Source organism: Morone saxatilis, unplaced genomic scaffold (assembly GCF_004916995.1).
Source record: "Morone saxatilis isolate NCDOM2014 unplaced genomic scaffold, NCSU_SB_2.0 Contig12, whole genome shotgun sequence".
Classification (NCBI taxonomy): domain Eukaryota; kingdom Metazoa; phylum Chordata; class Actinopteri; family Moronidae; genus Morone; species Morone saxatilis.
Window position 1 is genome coordinate 21,691,824 of NW_023339674.1, and position 19,020 is coordinate 21,710,843.

Consider the following 19,020-nt stretch of genomic DNA (forward strand, 5'->3'; position numbering starts at 1 on the left):
GTGAAGTGCTCTCTGTGTCGTTGTTGCAGCAGACGCTAGATGACGCTGTTGTACCAACACTTTGTGCTCCTGGCTCCCTGCAGTCTGCTGTTACTGCTGATCACCAATGGCTTGTCTCAAGCTTCTACATTTATAAAGAGATATGTTTTCAAAAATCCCCGAACATGAAGGACTTTTGTCAGTTTATCTCTTAACCCCCCTGCTCTCTTTAAACAGTGGTGGGTGTCACACTATTCAGATGTTTAATATCTAATTTTAAAACTTCTCATCCGTGTCGATGTCAGTGCATCATGTAATACAATGAACACGTTAAACTGATGGTGAGCCTGGTTGAACTGGCAGGTTAAGACTGCAAGTGAACGCAACCTGCAGCCCGTTTATGCGTGAAAAACCTGCAGCGTGACATGAAAGACGGACTGTCCTCCTGGGGAGGAAGCGGCAGCATCCTCTAGCCTACATCTAGATTGCCCGCTCATCAGACATGGACCCCCCATCAAAGCATAAATTGGAGGCCATTCAGTTCCGAGGCAGTAATTGGCTGTTATCTTGGATAAATATTTGCTTACCAGGAACAGACAGAAACACTGAATGTCTCAGTGGGAATTTCCACAGTTGATCAGCAACTCCTGCCACAATCCACTTCACACAGCGAGAACATTCATGCGCATATCTCTCCATCATTATCAAAGTTGCTGTGCAGAGGAGGTATATTATGATCGTGTTGTGCACGCCCAGGTATCAGGGCCCATGATAAAACTTGCCTACACACTGTAGCCCCGAGGGTTGCGTGACTTCTACAAGTCGCTACTGCCCAAAGTAATAATTTGCAGGGAGCATCAGAGTAAACAGCTAGGAAATAAAAAGTAAGAGGGGGAACCCCGCTGTCTCTAGATTTATGCTCTGGTGACATCTCACTGTCTGTATTATCAGCAAGCCGTGTCTGCTCCTAATGGGATTTAAAGTTTAAAATCGGTTATTTGAATATAAACTAAAAAGAAATGAGGTGTGTCTGCCAGGTCTGTTCTTCTATAGTCAGTGCTTAGAGTTTGAGGGGCCAGTCAAACCTGGGAGTAAATCTGTCTGGTCCCTGTTTGGGTTTTTTTTGTTTTTTTTTTGTTCCTTTTTTTTTTTCCTTAAGGAGTGGGCTGGTTCTGTGCCTTGGAGTCTTCCTACAGAGAGCGCAGGGAAGAAGTTCGCACCAGTTTTGCCTCCAATCCAGTGGAGGTTTCAATAGCAGCAGCGCGGCAGGGGAGGGACGCACTGCCAGCACTCAGGATACCCACTCACACACACTCACACACACACTCCTGCCCACTAGAGACCAGTTAAATCCGCAAGAAAACTGCAAACACGCACCAGAGCAGTCGCCTAATCCGATTGATAGGCTCCAACAATAGAAGTGGAAACTGAAGGAACTACTGGACACTGCAGAGGACAACTTTTGATTTTTATTTTAAATCGTTTAAGTTGTAAGGCACTTTTTTAAAAAAAAAAATAATAATAATAATAATAATAATCTTGGCGATATCAGAGTGGTTGTGAGAACAAGAAGCGCCGTCCTTCAGATAACTTCGCCGTTTCATATTGTGAAAGGTAAGACAGTCTCATGTAAAGATCTATTTTTCCGCATGCTCTTTCCTCTGGCGCGTAGCGGTGCGTCTGATCCACGGTTTCTAGGAAATTATAAGACCAGAGAAAAAACTTGCTTCATTTCTTTAACTTTTCTAAGGCTTTTATTTATTTATTTTCCTTAAATGTGCACTGGAGCTCCATATAAATTCAGAGCCGGACTCCCCGAGTAAAGTGGTGCCTTTGAAACGTCTGCCAGAGAGAGAAAGAGAGGGGAAGAGGTTTTGCGGTTTACAACTCCGGGAAGTTAAAAGTTTCAAACACATTTCAGTCAAGCCCGAACTCGCATGCTCTTTTAATCCTGTCTTATTTCTGGTTTCGGGATGTATATGTGTGCATATGTAGCTGCTGACGAGGGCCGTCAAACTGGGGAACTTTTAGAAAATCCTCTTGCTTTTGTGCCTCCAAAGGGTTCCCATGCTCCCGGGGGTGACACAGCACCCAATAAGGCGGTTTATCAATACGCGCAGTAGCAGCTTCCAACGGCCTGTGCGCTGTAACCGCTGCTCTCTCCATCCGAGAGAGAAGAAAACACTGCACAGTTGTTTTGATCTGAGTGCAGTACAAATAAATGTTTGTTTCATTATGTCACCCTCGGGTGCTTTTACGCACCTGTAAGAGCCCGGACGGATATGAGCGGAGCGCTTGGTGAGGATAATTCTTCACAGGGTTGAAACTGTATTATACTTGACTTCCCACCGCTTCGGCTCCTTAAATGAGAATGATTCAAGGCAGATTCGTGACAGTTTAGTTCATGTTGGGAGTTGTTTCTCCTCATCCGGTCCATGTGAGAGCCGTGTTTTTCCTCTCAGCCCGTGTTTAATGAGAGACATACCCGGAGTGGGGATTTGAATAACTGTATTTAGTAGCAGGGCGAAGCCACACTGCCTCCCTTCTACTTTCTCAGGAGAATGAATCATGAACAAAAAAAAAAAAAGTCTTAAAATGGGGAAGGTCTGCGTCGCATACCGTAACTAAACCGTGATTTGCATATGAAAACTCTCCGGCTGAAAGAATTCCGCCAGTGTTGCTATAGCCGTGTGCGTCCAGAGAAGTGACAGGCTGCGGTGTATATACTGTCTCCTCCGCCTTTGTGTCACATATCCAGAGTCACTGCTGGAAGATTAAGGACGCAAGTTTTTATTTCCTTGTTAAATTATTCATCATATCCACACCCCGCTCCCGGTCCCCCCGGGCACATTCATTTTGCAAAGCCTCTCCCCCATTATGCTCCCCCTCAGATGGACACAAGCAGAGGCAGAGCGGCTCACACTGGCTGCTGCTGAACAGGCTTTCTCTGCTTCCCCCAAGCGCAACATAACGGAGCATGATTGACTCATTTCCCACGACGCAGCCCGGCCTGGTTGTGCATGTGTGCCCCGGATGATGGGCAGTGGGTGGATGACTTTCCCATGGGGCATTTTCTCTTGTAATCTTTAATCACCCCTTGCAGCCACAATGCCAGAGCATCAGTCAGAGCTGTACCCCCCTCCACCCTCAATTCTATCTGAATGCTTTCAGAAAGCGGCCCTGCGACCTGACCCTCCTCATAGACACATTCCAGGATGCAGCGCTAAATGCAAGCTCCAGAGATGGACTATAAAGAGGCATGAGGGGAGGGGAGGGTGAGAAGAAGGGAAGGAAACTGGGCTCTCCTTTCCATCATGGCTATTGTGCCAGCTTTCGTGGTTCTGATGATGTGGACAGCTCAGAAACTCAAACTGTGAGTGATGTTGTGGATGGCGAGGAGACAGGTTCCGAGTGATGATTTAGACTTATACACAGAGCGGAGAGAGGGAATGTGATGGTTTGGACACACACACACACACATATGGACATACATGCACACACACACACACACACACCAGATAAAAATCTCCATTATTGGATCCGAGCCCTTACCACAGTCTCTACCAATTCATTAATGAGCTGTTTAGCTGTCCAAGAGCACCAGACCTGCTTTGGTTTTGGCCTGCCTATAGCGCAGGTCCAGGTCCTGTGTGGTTCCATCCTTGGCTCCAAGCCGCCCCCCATATACTCTCCACTCTCTCCAATCCCCCACATTGGCCCTGAAGTGACAGCAGTGATGGAGCTCGCTACTGAGGGCCCACCATAAATCTGCTTTCAGACTTCCTTAAAGAAAACACACAGAGGCTTCAGGTCCTGCGAGCCCTGCCAGGCGTCTTGTTGGGTGGAATCCGAAATGTCTCTTTATTTGTGTTGAAATTAAACTGTCTTTTATTCCCTCCCGTTCTGTTAATGAGCTCCATGTGGCAGCAGGCAGGAGGCTTATCCGTCTTGACAAGGAGCTGGAGGGGAGGAGAGGGAGAGACCGGTTAAACAAAGTGAGGAGAGAAAGGGGAGGTCAGGGGCAGTTTGGTGCACACATGCACGAGCATATACGCGCACACATAAGACAGGGCTGGGATACATGCATGTGTTCTGCTCCACCTCCATACATGGAAATGGTGGACTTGTAATCGGTGTGTTCCTGCTGGAAAGTACACTCACACACGTGCACACAGAGTTGATCAGGTGGATGAAAGCTGTGCTTGCAACTTGCTTTAATCATGAGTGGATTGGGAATGATTTTAGTTTTGCAGTTGATTGATGTCACTGAAAATATTGCGTCCATCTGGGGAGATGTAAAACATAGTGTGAACATTTTGTTTTGGCTTTGCACATGATTTTCTTGTAATGACCCCAAATTAGAGCAGGGTCAAAGCTGTTATAGTAGTAATTCAAATGAGGGACGCCATTCCTCAGATCACACTGGAATGGAAAGGGGGTGCAGGGCTCATTTTCTTGATACTGTAGATGTGTCAACGACAGCCATGGGAAAGAAAATCATCACTATTTCCTCTATTGGTGAAACCATTGCAAGCTGCGTTTGTCCTTTAATCCTATTACACAGAATTCTCGGCTTGCCAGTTAGAATATACAGGATTTTTTCCACCCAATATGCTCAGCAAAATCCACTAAAAGTGAAACAAAAAACTATAAATCTATATATAAACTGATAAAAAGCAACAGCAAAACAAAGTTGACACGATTGTGGGTGACCTTGCCTTAAAATTACCCGTTGCTCAAATTGCGATCATACATTCTTCCCCATTCTAATTAAACATTAGACTTTATTTGTTCCAGATGCAGCTTTTTTTGATGTGTTATTTTGGTGAGGGAACTCTGTGGCATGAGAATGGTGCCGGCCCGCATGTAAAAGCAGATCCATGGCAGGCTGTGTGACCATGTTGACTCTGCACTGGTCCATGCAACCGCAGTGACCCAGCAGCACAACTGCCTGATATTCAGATGTCATCTCTCTGCAATATATATTGTCAGTACAGCCTAAGTGGTTCAGTGCATGTGGGAGAAGCAGAGGGTTCAGTCATGGGGTTTAAATCAGTGGTGTCACATGTGAAGAGCAGACTGAAGGCACACATCAAATGTGCTAATGACAGTGGTGATAAAATCCTTACAGTATGAGTGATAGCAGACATTATGTGTAATGACATCAGTGTGGTGGACAGAGCCGGCCGGGGCCAGGCCCCTCGCTGTGTCTCTGTGGTGTTTGAGGATGTTGGAATGAAAGACAGCTCCACATACCACCTCAGAGTTGTCTTGAGTATTAATAGACATGTCTTTGTTCCAACTGACACGCTTCTGAAGTGGAATGAGACAAGCTGAGGCGATAAGGATCTCCACTCTCTGTGTGAGTCAAACCTCAAAGTGCCACTTAGGCGGCTTTCCTTTAGCTCTCTGAAGTTTGGCTGTACGGCGGGAGGCTGGGCTCAGACAACGGCAGAGACGGAGACACTGACAGGAGCTGTCAAGGGCTTTTTCCCTGCTCGTGTTTTGAAAGGACGATAATGCAAAAATGAAGCCATGTTTGTAGTGTGGAGGCCTCAGTCCTCTGGTTTTACTTATCCGCCTCTGTTCAGGGAGGCAGAGTGAGCGAAGAGGAAAGAGGGACAGAGAGTAACGTGAAAAGGCTATACTGTTTGTTTACAAGTGTGAAAGAGAAAGAGATTATTTGTTGATGAACAAAGTGTGATCAAGGGAAAAAGAGACAAGGGAGGGCGAGCAAAGAGAGAGAGAGAGAGAGAGGGAGAGAGGGGTCATTAAAAGGACACCATCTCGCTTGCAGTAAATGGCAGTAAAGTATCTGGCTAATCTGCCATCATTACACTGATTAAATCACCAGGGATTTGGCGTTCCCATCAACTGCAATCAATGGGGCAAAATCAATAGACAGGGGATACGTGAGAGGCTCTCAGCCACGGTCAGCTGCACCTCGTCCTAAGCCACAGCTCCATCTGTGGACTGCACCACTAAACATTTTTATATTAGCATCAATAAAACTTAAGTGACATGGATTTGGGGATTTTTATATTAAGCGTTTGATGAAATCGTATGGTTCCCTGGAGGTTCTAGCAATGTCTTTTCCTTCACACATCTGTGTTTAAGTCTAATCCCCTCCTTCCTCTCGGTGGCCCTGAGTACTCATTCACTCTTAGTCTCTCATTGATTCACTCAAAGATGGTGTCTGTGCTGTCACACAGTTTTAGTCTTAAATGTTAATTAAGGTGGCATCTAAAAGGAAAAAAAGGAAAACACATTTTAACACAAAATAAAATATGTAGTGGGCAAGGAATGAAAGCAGAACTCGACTAAAAGTACTGTAATGTCTGTTGCCAAAGCTCAGTTTTGCCAAATGGAACTCATTAAGCACAGTTTTGTGTTTAAGCAAATGCCAGAATGAAAAGAAAGAGCCATTCAGAACTTCCATGGCAACATTAAACACATTGTAACTGATATGAGTCATCAATATTGATTGATTATGTAGGCTACATTAAAGAAATTGTTATTATAGATTTCAAGGAACATACTTATTTGTTTATTGAGTTAAATAAGAAGATTGATACCAGGCTTATGTCTGTATGCTAAATATGAGCCTATTCTAACATAGCACCAAGAAGCAGGGGAACAGCTAGCTTGGCTTTGCCCGAAGAGAACAAAATCTGCCGACCAGCACCATGCTTCTTTTCTTTTATGTTTGGTTTTACTGTAAAGGAATAGTTTGACATTTTGGAAAGTGTGCTTATTCGATTACCTGCCGTGAATTAAATGAGAAGATTGATGTCAATGTCGTGTTTGTACGTTGACTATAAAGCTACACCCGGCATTGGCTGCTGGGTGTAGCTTTATAGTTAACGTAGCTTAGCTTAACATAGCATAACGACTCGAAATAAGGGGTAACAGCTAGATCCGCCTACTAGCAGAGTAATGTCTGATTGAACAATAGTTTGACCCTCTTGAAAGAAAAAAAAAAACTCTTTTTGCCAAGACAAAAAAAAGTTTGGCACCACTCACATCTGTTCATAACATATAAAGCTGGAGACAGGAGTTGATTAGCTTAGCTTAGCATAAAGACTGGAAGTGGGTGAAACAGCTAGCCTGGCTCTGTTCAAAGGTGAAAAACTTAGCAACCAGCACCCGTTAACTCCCTGTAAAAAAAATTGTTTTCTGGTTTTATGCTAAACTAAGCTTGTCTGCTGCTTGCTGTAGCATCATATTTGCAGTACAAACATGAGAGACATATCAATGTTGTCATTTAGCTCTCCCCAAGAAAACAAATAAGCATGTTTCCCAGAATATCGAACTATTCCTTTATAATCAAACATAACTGATAAATGATCAAACTCTATGCTTCTGTTTCTGGGATGTACTCTATTACACTGCAAACGAAACTGAAGTAATTTTCTGTGTCTTTCAGAATGAGGCAGTGTAAAGGTTGGAGTGTGGTGCTGCTGGTGCTGTTGGGGCTGGGAGCTTTGGCCCAGAAGCTACCCACGAGAGACGAAGGGCTCTTCCAGATGCAGATCAGAGACAAGACGCTGTTCCACGACTCCTCTGTCATCCCGGATGGAGCTGAGATCAGTGGCTACCTGTTCAGGGACACACCCAAAAGGTAAGACAAACAGTGACTGAATGAATGACCTAATCCTAGTGATTAAAACCGTCTTCATGTTGTTAAAAGTGCAAAAAGGAGCCAATTCCACCTTCTGCTGCTGACTGAGCCACAACAATCACCAAGGAAAACAGGAAACTTGCAGATGGACACTTACTGTAAATAGATAGGAAACATCAGATGATGCTCTGGAACATGATCTATTATGTTGATGCAAAAGCTAAATAATAAATGAGAAAGTCGTGTTTGTGTAATTGAGTGTCTGTTAGCTCAGAGCGAGAGAGACCAAGGTCACTAGTGCAATAATATCACGGTGTGCCACAGTCTCAGTCTGCTCATGCATTCACCCCACACATTATTTTGGATAACGTCAAAATGTGATGAAGCAATGTCAATATCAGTCCCTTTAACCTATTATTTTCACAGGTACTACTTTGTGGTGGAAGAAGACAACACACCCCTGTCTGTGACCGTGACACCTTGTGATGCTCCTCTAGAGTGGAAACTCACCCTGCAGGAGCTGCCAGAAGAGGCCAGTGGAGAGGGATCAGGTATAATTGACATCAGGCAGCAGTGGAAGAGGTTAATGACACGTTATGTGGAAATATCACTATCCCCCACACACAATTTACCTAGGCAGTGATGTTAGGCTTTGTGTTTTGGTGGGTTTTAATTAAGTCACAGTCGTAGTGTCTAGTCTGACCACTTATGATGTCTGACTCGGCCCAGGCTGACGTCTATAATTTCAGAGGAGGGCTACACTCTGCTGTAGTCAACCTACTGAATCAAAGCCATTACATCCCTTTACTTAAGCTGTCTTGGTCTTCTTAAGGTAAATCCTACTGCACTCTGTCTGCCTGTCTTCCTTCCTCTTTCCCTTTCCTTCTTTCTGTCTTTTTTTCCTTACGTTAAAACTTTCTCCATCTGGAGGGCGTCCTTTCAGCATAGGAGTTCTTGCCAGATGACCAAAGCGGTGGTGTAGAGCGTAGATGTGTGATGTGAGCATATATTTGAATATCAATACATGAGCACCTGCGTGTGTGTCTGTGCTCTTGTCAGATCACATATTACAAAATGATTTATTGGGTTGTTACACTGCTGAAGACATGCATCTTGCCTCAAGAGAAAAGAATTCATCTCTAAGCAGAAGAATAATGACAGATTTGAACCCAATAACACACGCAGTGCCATTGGTGCAATACTGACATCACAAGATACGTTGGAGGAATAGTTGAACCAGTGAACTTCTTCCTGTCCTTGCAGCTCTTTTTGCTAAATGTCTCTTCTGGGAGTAGATCTTCGAGCATTAATTTTTAGTACACCGCTGAGCACACTCTCTGGTTGACAAACACAATATTATGCTTGGGCTGTCTCTCTCACGTAGAAGCTACAAGGCACCTCTTTGTAGCACAGCTTCCCCAGAAAGGCCAAGTGAATGCTGGGCTGTGATCTTTAGGGATGTTTTCAGTGAAAACATGGCTGCCATGTGAGGGGCTAATCGTTCCTGAAGCTTGCAGAGCTTCAACACATTAAACATTTTTAGTATGGGTGGAAATTACTTTTCATCAAAGCCAAAAATAAAATAGAAAAATATTGTAAAGGTCATGACAACACATCTCTATTGTAATAAGAAATTTGGATACTGTGCCAATCAAAGAGCTCATGTTGTGTCTATTTTTTTTTCTTTTACAGGACAGCCTGAACCTCTGGACCAGCAAAAACAGCAGGTGACTGTAGACGAGGGGACAGAACTATTTACCTACAAGGGTAACGATGTGGAGTCTTATGTGGCCACCAGCACGCCCTCCGGCCTCTACCAGCTGGAGCTTCTGTCCACAGAGAAAGACAGCAACTTCAAGGTGTACGCCACCACAACTCCAGAGTCTGACCAGCCCTACCCAGAGCTGCCCTATGATCCTCGTGTGGATGTGACCGCACTGGGCCGTACCACTGTTACCCTGGCCTGGAAGCCGACACCAACGGGCTCTCTGATGGGCCAGCCTGTCCAGTATTGCGTAGTGATCAACAAGGAGCACAACTTCAAGAGCATGTGTGCTGCTGAAGCTAAGATCAGCACTGATGATGCTTTCATGCTGGCTCCGAAGCCCGGTAGAGACTTTAGCCCGTTTGACTTTGCGCACTTTGGCTTTGTTCCCTCTGACATTGGTTTTGGCAAGGACCGAGGCCTGACAAGTAACAAGATCTCACGGGCTTACGCAGCCAAGCCCAAAGCATCAGACATTCAGAAGGTGTGTATTGGCAATAAAAACATTTTCACTGTGTCAGACCTGAAGCCAGACACACAGTACTACTTTGATGTGTTTGCTGTGAATTCTGCAACCAACACCAGCACAGCATACGTGGGAACATTCGCCCGCACTAAAGAGGAGGCTCGTCAGAAGACAGTGGAGCTGAAGGACGGCAAAGTATCGGACGTTTTCATTAAGAGAAAGGGCAGCAAGTTTCTGCGCTTTGCTCCTGTCTCTTCCCATCAAAGGGTCACTCTGTTTGTCCACACATGTCTGGACGCCGTGCAGGTGCAGGTGAGGCGCGATGGCAAGTTGCTGCTCTCCCAGAATGTGGAGGGGGTGCGGCAGTTCCAGCTGCGGGGAAAGCCAAAAGCCAAGTACCTGATCCGTTTGCGGGGCAGCAGGAAAGGGGCCTCCACTTTGAAGGTGCTGGCCACCACACGACCCAGCAGCAAGCAACCTTTCCCTTCACTTCCGGAGGATACACGCATCAAGGCCTTCGACAAGCTGCGCACCTGTTCCTCCGCCACTGTGGCCTGGCTGGGCACGCAGGACCGCAACAAATACTGCATTTACCGCAAGGAGGTGGCTGATAATTATGGCGAGGAGCAACGGCGCCGGGAACAAAACCAGTGTGCTGGGCCAGAGACCCGCAGGAAGTCAGAAAAGGTCCTGTGCAAGTACTTCCACAGCCCAAACCTGCAGAAAGCTGTGACTACAGAGACCATCACAGGTCTGGAGCCAGGCAAGACGTACCTGCTGGACGTTTACGTGGTGGGACACAGTGGTCACTCAGTGAAATACCAGAGCAAACTGGTGAAAACAAGGAAATACTGCTAAATGACTCTGCAAAGAATAAATCTATTATAAATATATATATTAAATAAGTTTATTTAACTCTAAGTGATATTCTACTAAGGAGTGTATACAGACTGACTACTCACACAGCGGATGGGCCTGTGGCAGTGACTGAACTGTTTGTAGAGAGAGATATCAACCTGTATATTTATGTTTACATTTCATTGTGGCACCTCTGGGTGGCCCATAGCGTGAGGTGCTTTGTTACCAGGCATGTCATTTTGACATGATGTTGCCACCGGGGAGACAGAACTTCAAAGAAGATCATCTTTCGTCTTGTATGTTTCTTTGTCGCTGCATGACATTTGCTTTTGTCTGTCATATTTGTGTGTTTCTTCAGTTTCAAATCACATTGACCGGAGGAGATACAGTAGCTACCCGTATTGTATAGATCTCTCACTGCATATTCACTACATGTTTTAGGAGGAATTTAAATTATTTTATACTTTTTGTCTCTCTTTTTGATTGTCTGTTTTTATTGATGACAATAATAACTGTTATGAGGAAATTCCAGTTTTATGAGGAAGTTGTCGTAGTTCAGACATTCCCTTATGTATCTCAGCCAGTGTTTGCTCTAGAGCCCATCTTGTAAATGTGTTCTGTGCTGGAGATCTGTGTTATTATCACTGTATCGCTGTGTGTGTGTCACATGTACAGAGTTGTCCTGCCAATATTCATGTACATAAACACTAAATATAGAACAAGTAATCCCTCTGTCACCCTGGGTGTCATGTTCTTTTGCCAAGCAGTTAACATCACAGTCATGGCTCTGAGATGAAAGAGCACACTGCGCATTGTGTTTATAGACTCCGACGCATAAACTTGGGTTGCATAAGCAGAACTTGATACTTGTGATATGAGATGAAAAATTCTTTTTCCAGATCACACAAGTGGTGCCTAAGCTCCACCAGCAGAATATTATCTCTTGGCTCCATCATTTGTCTCATTGACGTCCATTCTCATAGATGTCCAGTAATTTCTTTGTCTCTGCTGGAGAACGATTCATATTTTTGATGATGAAAAAAGGCTACTTACATCTTGTACATAAAAGTCAGAGCAGAAATGCAGGTTGAAAGTTTGTTTTAGCTCAGGGAGTACAGATCATCTGTTTCACAGGGTCCCCTTGTAATCTTCATACTTTATATGGTGTTGCTGCTCTGGACACTTAAATACAAACTGGCCACACAGGGTGTTGTCAATTAGGACATTTGCATTTCATACATATTATTATTATGATATTAACAGGTGGAGGAACAGGTGTGACGAAATGTAGATTTCTTATTTGAGATTCAGCGCCTGCAACTCTGAAATAACAAGTTTATCTTCTTTTTATGTTAGTAAAAGTGATAAAACTGTTAAGAGAAGAAACAATATAATCCTCCCTTGTACTGTAGAAATAAAAATTTTAATTACTCAGACAGGCACAAAAGGCACCATTGCTCACATACACTCAGAGGTTTTAGTTGCTACAGCCTTACTTATAACCAGTAGCTAATGGTGGCTAATGTTAGCAAATGTTAGCTAAATTTATGTTAGCAAACTTTTGACAGATATTGCTGTGTAACTTACCGCCAGTTTGCTGGCTATGTAATATGTCTTTACTACCATGCTATGTTTTAGCATGTCGCAGAAACATTTGAATAAACATGGTATTTTAACTTCTTGTTTTATTTTTGTGATAAAAGCATTAAATTGTTGAGGGTATTTAATTTTTTTAACTTAGGGGTAATAAAGTCAGTAAACTAATTCCATACAATCAGCTACACAGCAAAGTTAGCAAACTTTAGCCACAGTAAGCTACATACCAGACCAAGTAGTGTATTGGATTGTGAGCAATGGTAAATTTTATAGCTTAGGAATTAAATGTGAAGAAGGAATTTTTCTTCTTTTTTCTTTTATTTCTTTTTTCTTTTAAAATTTACATAGTTTTTCTTTAAAGCAAAATTAAAGAAAAGAAAGCTTGAATAATACACTAATCAAAATGGCATATTTCTGCACTTGATTTTTGGATAATCTTTGAAATTACACCATTTTGAAAAATTAAAAAAGATGATACTAAACATACCACCATCTCGAAAGCAATTTTCCTGTTCTACTCTTATTAAGTGCTTAAAAAACCAGGCTCCAAATTTGGGAGAATTGGGTGACTTGCACTACCATTTAACCATTAGACGCAGTTAACCACAAATAAGCAAAGAGAAAAGCCAGACACACATCAGTGCACATATCCACACGTTCCAATTAAGAGTAGTCTCAGGTGAATGGAAATGCTCTCTCTGTTGCGGCCAAGAAAAGCAGCTGTTGCTCTTGAATTGCCATGTTTCCATCCCAACCCTGATTCTGGGTAGATGAACTTAGATTCATCGCTACAACTCACTGTCAATCAAGTGCTCCTGGTCAGAGGAAATACAGGGAGGTTCCACCTGGCTTCCATTAACCTGCCGTTGCACTGGAATAATGTGGAGGAGCTTCCAGAGAGCTGTGGGAGTGTTATGGATATCCCTGTAAACTGCCACTAATAAAGCTGGCCAACCCTGCTCAAATGTTATGCCGCATGTGTGAATGAGATCCGCTGTGAAGTCCTTGGCTTCTTTAAAGAATCTCCTGCTCTCTGGTCAACTCAAGAGATCTAGCATGGAAAAAATGTACAGACACTTCTATTTTGTCAGCATGCTTCAGGGAATCCCCTCACAAACACTCACGCAAACATACATATACAGTGAAACCTCTATCCGAGGGCTAACCATCTGCAGGGCTGTCCATGTTTATCTTTTGCGTGGTAATGAGTGCAGGGCTTTGATGTATGAGTTTTGTATATATATATGAGTACACGGAGCAGGGTAAGGAGTGGAGACAGACATGCAGTGCTTGGGTAAATGGTGGAGTAATCACAGCAGCGCACGGAAGACCTGTTCTCTGGGTCCTGGTTTGGCTAGGTTGACTTACCACCAGATTAGATTCAGACTCATGTGAGCTAACAGTTAAGACCTGCCGCAAATTAAACAACCTCATAATCCCAGTGTTGTAAATGATGTGGTTGAAAATCTAAGATAAGTTTTATACATTTGATACATTTTGCATAAATATTAAACTGTATTTTGAAAAGGCAGATTTGTCTGTCATAGATCTTATTAAGTTCTTTAAAGCAATAGTTCAACATAATGAGATGTATGCTTATTTCTGACAATGAGACGAAAAGAACATATATTGTTTGTTTAATCTGTATTGTACAGATTTTAGTGTAAAAACAACAGGTGTTGGTTTTCAGGAGTTATATTATAAACCTTTTCCTGGCCAAGTGCAGTAACATTGGTTACACTTTTCTTAGTAGTTGTTTTTCTTTATTAAACAAATTAGATATAATCTTTAAATTACTTAATTTTAGAGGACTTGGAACATGGATTTTAAATGTTTTGTGTGTGACTGTTTCCCTGTTTCCAGCCTTGATAAGTAGCTAAGCTACCCGACTGCAGTAGCATAGTCACAGCTATGACAGTCATATCAATCGTCTCTCAGCAAGAAAGCAAATAAGCATATATTTCCCAAAATGTCAAATTGTTCCTTAAAAAGTTCAAACTGGTTCTTCTCTCTGTTTCACTAATTACTGCCAATGAGGTTATGTTTTGTTGGAGGTTTGTTTTTGGTTTTGTTAGCCCGATTATGGAAAAAACTACTGGCCCGATTTGCATGAAACTTTGTGGAAGAGTGAAGCATGGGCCAGGGACGAAACCATTAAGTTTTGAATGGATCCAAGTCACAGGGTGGATACACAATTATTTTTCACTTTTGTTAACATTGCAAAATAGGTCACTGGTAACAGTGGCGTCAATGGCAAAACAAACTTAATTCATTGCGCATGTCCGAACCCATCATAATTAAAGTAAATGGTGTGCCGTGACTAAACATACAACCAAACATAACAGCCACCTCAAACACCACTGTAGAAACAAACCACTTTATTGGAGGTTTGAGCTTCCAGAGTGTCATTCTAGTTATGTGAACAAGCCATCCAGAACTGCTCCTTAGCAGGATTTGACACTGGGAAATAGAAATTATATTCACTATGCAAATCTTTTATTGTGGGAAGGAGAAAAACAATTGTATAGGTCTACTGTATGTCTGATACCAGGACTCAATTAGCTTAGCTTAGCATAAACACTTGAAACAGGTGGACCCAGCAAGCCAAGCTCCGTCCAAAGTTAAATAAAATCTGCAAACCAGCACTCTGAAGTTCACTTATTTAACATGTTATATCTCCTTTGATGAATTTTGTCGTTTCAACACTTTGGTTTTTTTCTTTAGAGGTGTTTCCTATACCTTCCAGTCTTTAGGCTAGCAGACTGTAAATTCATATTTAACAGACAGATCAGAGCTCAATCTTCTCATCTAACTCTAACACCTATTTCCCAAAATGTCTAACTATTCCTTTAAGTTAATGACCCTTACCATTTTTACTGAAGTAGCTGTGAAGCACTGGAAGAACAATAGCTTTTGGTGAAACTGAACAACTTTTGGAGAAAATAATGTCACAGATGTCCTTCATAGACTTTCATCAGTTGTAATTTGTAACAGAAGCACAACCCCCACCACCCCCGTCCCTTTATGCAGGGCTCTAGGAGTTGGCATTTGTGAGCATGTTTTGTGTATGTGTGTGTGAATGCACTTGCTGCTCAACTTAGAGGTGAGTGACACTTTTGGACAGGGTTTGTGAAAAGGGAGGAGAGGCTCGAACAAAATCCAAACAGAGACAGACAGCAAACAGACGGACACGCTGGGAGGGCTTTGAGTGTAACTCCTATGGCAGAGAAAAGCAGTGGAACGTGTGTAAAAAGCTCAGTACTGAATGAAGGGCTCCTGCCATCTATGGGGTTGGTAGTATACTAGAGAGTGGTTAAATAAAATGATTCAGCCTCACACTGGTGCCACTGTCTTAGAAGTCTCCAAAGTAAACAGTGTGAAATGAAATTATGACGCTTTGAAATCTCACACACGCACACGGAGAGGGAGCCCCAGCTGCGAGGTAAAGAGGAGTAGACCATGATGAAAATGACTCCACTTTAGTGGCTCCGGGGATACATCATTGTAGGGGCTCAGATCCAAACCAGCTCTACATAGCTCTGATTTAGCAGAGGGCCAGGCAGAAATCGGAGGCTTCCTTCCAAACCCATCCTGACCAAGAGCCCATTCCCAGGAAGGGTGGAGAGGGACCAGTGGCCCTTGGGCATTGCCCGTCTCAGCTGATCTCCATTAGGATAACTCAAGTATAGAAAAAACAATGACTGGCTCCTGAACATGACTTTCATTTAATCCCACTGTATATTTAACTCCAAGGTCAGTTTTATTATGATGCACAGATAGGAACAATGCTGTACATATGATTTGCATTTGGAGGATCCTTGGATGAGGATCCTCTTATGGTGCTGATAAATCTGCACTTGAATGCGATTTTGTGTGTGGGTGTGTGTGTGGGTCTATTTGTGTGTATGCATTAGCCGTGTGCACATGAAAAGCCTTGTGTGTTTGTGTATTTGTGTACTCACTGCCATCGCTCCCTCTCGCCTGCATAGGGGTGGTCCCCCTGCTCTCTTGTGCTCAAGAAATCACTTCTAAGTGCCTGTAATTTCTCACGCTTCATCAGTACTGTAATTTCAAAAGGCTCCCTCTGAAGACCCTCCTTTAGTGGCGACCCGGGGTTGTCAAATAAAAACATCATTTATCCAGTGACCTCGGAGCTTCAGGAAATGGTTTGCTGGCTATTCAGCGACAGCCTTGAAATAGGGAGCTGTGGTGAGGGACTGCGGGGGTTTGTGAAACATGAAACAAAAGGTGGTCTGGCCCCTCAATCTACAGTATCAGGTTTGAGAGATTTCAGAAAAATGCACACATCCATTTGGAAAATCTTGTATGGAACCATTTGTATGTTTGCCAAACTGAGGTTTTCCTCCAGTGAAAATATTTACTTAGAAAAAAAAAAGCTGAAAGTATTTATTTCAATGCAATCCTTTCCTTCACCATGTCCTAAATGTGGTTTCTGTAGTTTTTGGCCCTCAGAGACTCAACTGGCAGTCCAGCCACTGAGTGGCTCAGTTCCATGGTTGGGTACTTTCAGGTTCAAAGTCTCGGTCCTGTGGGATTGATGATTCAAATATCTTTGTTTAGTTAAAAAAAAATCTTTATCATGGTAGATGATGAATGCAGCATTGTCTGCTTGTGCTGCTTTGTCCATGTGCAGGCTCTGACATCACTTTATAAGGCCATTCATGGAGAGCTTCTTTCACTCAGACATGTCCGCATTAGTCAGAAATGATGAAAGACGTTTGGGAAGAAAGCCTTCATGAGACATGCTCCCACTGCATTGAATAGCCAGACTTTACAATGAAAGAATTAAGATTTTGACTTGACTATTTATGCTCAAATGCCAAAGGAGATGCTGTCCATTAGTGTTTTAGTGGTATTATGTCTGGAACAGACTTTTTAGTCATTCTATTGGCACGGCTCAGTCTGTTCAACCTTTGATCCAGACTAAAATATCTAAAATATTATTGGATGGATTGTCATGACATTTTTGGACAGGCATTCATGGTCCCTAGAGGATGAATCCTACTGACTTTGGTGATCCCAGACTTCTCCTCTAGTGCCACCATGAGGTTGACATTTGTGGTTTTGAAAAAAAATTCCCAGGAAATTTGGTACAGACACTCGTTGTCCCCAGAGAATGAATTGTAAAAGTGGCGTTTCCCTAACTGCTAATCTAGTGCCATCATCAGTTAAAAATGTCAATTTGTCCAGAACTTTGGATTGTGAACAAATACCTGCAAAACCAATGACTAGCCTTTGTGTGATTGGACTTTAAGAAAAGTTTAACATGCTTTCATGCTAAAGTAATAATTTGAACATGTTCAACAGTATACCAGTAACATCAACACGCTAGCATTGTCATTGTGAACATATTAGCATGCGGACATCAGCATTTGGCTCAAATCACTGCTGTGCCAAACTCAGTACAGTACAACCTCACAGAGCCACTGGCATAGCTGTCAGGGGTGGATAGTAATGCAAGAAATGCACATGAGTAAAAACAAAATGAGTTGTTTGTAGGAATGAGTGCTTTCCATGTTCCTTTCCTTAATACGTACTTTTTACTTTTTACTCGAGTAAATGTTTGAGCCTGTAATCTACTTTTCACTACATTTGCATTTATACCTTTGTTACTCTGCTCTACATGTAGGGATTGACGGACAAGAGGCAACTTCTAGCGACAATCCCTGGCCACATCTGGCCACTTTTTACACCAAAAGTAATTTGTACTTTTAGTAATTTTTTAACCAGGTACTTTTTTTAATTTTTACATAAGTAGATTTCTCAAATGGTAATTTTCACTTTTTGGGTCTATTTTTTATTGTAAATAATTTTTACTTGGGTATAGATTTTCAGTACTTTACCCACCACTGATAGCTTTTGACTCTATGTTTTGTCTTATTCCAATCATACTGCAAAAATGACAACAATAACTTTCTAAGATTACAATCACAGTAACGTATTCATTGATAACTAGCTCAAACTGCAGGATCATGTCCGGATTGTCCCAGATCAAAAACATAATGCCTATTTCGCCTCCATCCAAGTCTCCATCATGATGAGTGAGAAGTCCTAACCTAACCCAGACACACCACAAAAGGTAGTGAGTTATTTGCTCGGATCACTCCATGATCTTAAAATGACCAAATCTGGATTATCATCTTGCTTGCTACCATCCTGTAATGGGGTCCCAGTGTTAGCAGAAGAGCTGTCTGTGTGTTTCTTTGTGTCTTTTATGCAGGTGTTGGAGATCAGAGGTGGTGGGGATAACCCTGGGATCTTAGTGAAAGCTGAGTGAAAGTTAATGGGATGGAAGGTCCTCAGAGGGCACCGAGGGAAAAAGGGGTCATGACATTTAATCGTCCTGCCCCGACAGGCCAAGGCACTGACATAGAGGTCAGGGGGGACAGAAATGAACCAAGGAGGACTTGGGTGGGGCAGACACACACAAAGGGCCTCTTAGTGCAGTGATCAGGCTTGTCACCCAGTAAGTCTCCCTGTAGCCCTCTCCTATGGCTTAACTCTCTGAAATACACCTGGAACATGACCCCGGGCCACTGATGACACTATCACAAATACAAAAGTGATCTGGGGGGGGGGGGACCCCTATTGAAGCACATGTTTACCCCAATTGTAAATCATAAACCCTCTAAAAACAGTAAAGTCTGACAAGGACATTCGAGCACACCAGCTCATTGACTCTGAAGTAAACATGTACATCGTGATTCAGCCTTT

The 19,020-nt window shown here is 42.9% G+C and overlaps 1 protein-coding gene across 1 annotated transcript; it reads left to right on the top strand.

Annotated features, from left to right (window-relative positions):
• The first annotated feature begins 1,190 nt into the window (after positions 1 to 1,190).
• On the top strand, positions 1,191 to 11,426 carry ndnf (neuron-derived neurotrophic factor). The gene is made up of 4 exons (XM_035652808.1): positions 1,191 to 1,593; positions 7,406 to 7,600; positions 8,027 to 8,151; positions 9,293 to 11,426. Exons 2-4 carry the CDS (start codon positions 7,407 to 7,409, stop codon positions 10,687 to 10,689), a joined length of 1,716 nt encoding a protein of 571 aa, XP_035508701.1. The 5' UTR covers positions 1,191 to 1,593; position 7,406; the 3' UTR covers positions 10,690 to 11,426.
• Positions 11,427 to 19,020: the final 7,594 nt, after the last annotated feature.

Excerpts from the sequence above, each read along its gene's own strand:
- ndnf (XM_035652808.1), top strand. The coding sequence starts at position 7,407 with ATGAGGCAGTGTAAAGGTTGGAGTGTGGTGCTGCTGGTGCTGTTGGGG. Across the intron at positions 7,601-8,026 it reads TTCAGGGACACACCCAAAAG|GTACTACTTTGTGGTGGAAG; the intron begins GTAAGACAAACA and ends TTATTTTCACAG. Across the intron at positions 8,152-9,292 it reads GGCCAGTGGAGAGGGATCAG|GACAGCCTGAACCTCTGGAC; the intron begins GTATAATTGACA and ends TTTCTTTTACAG.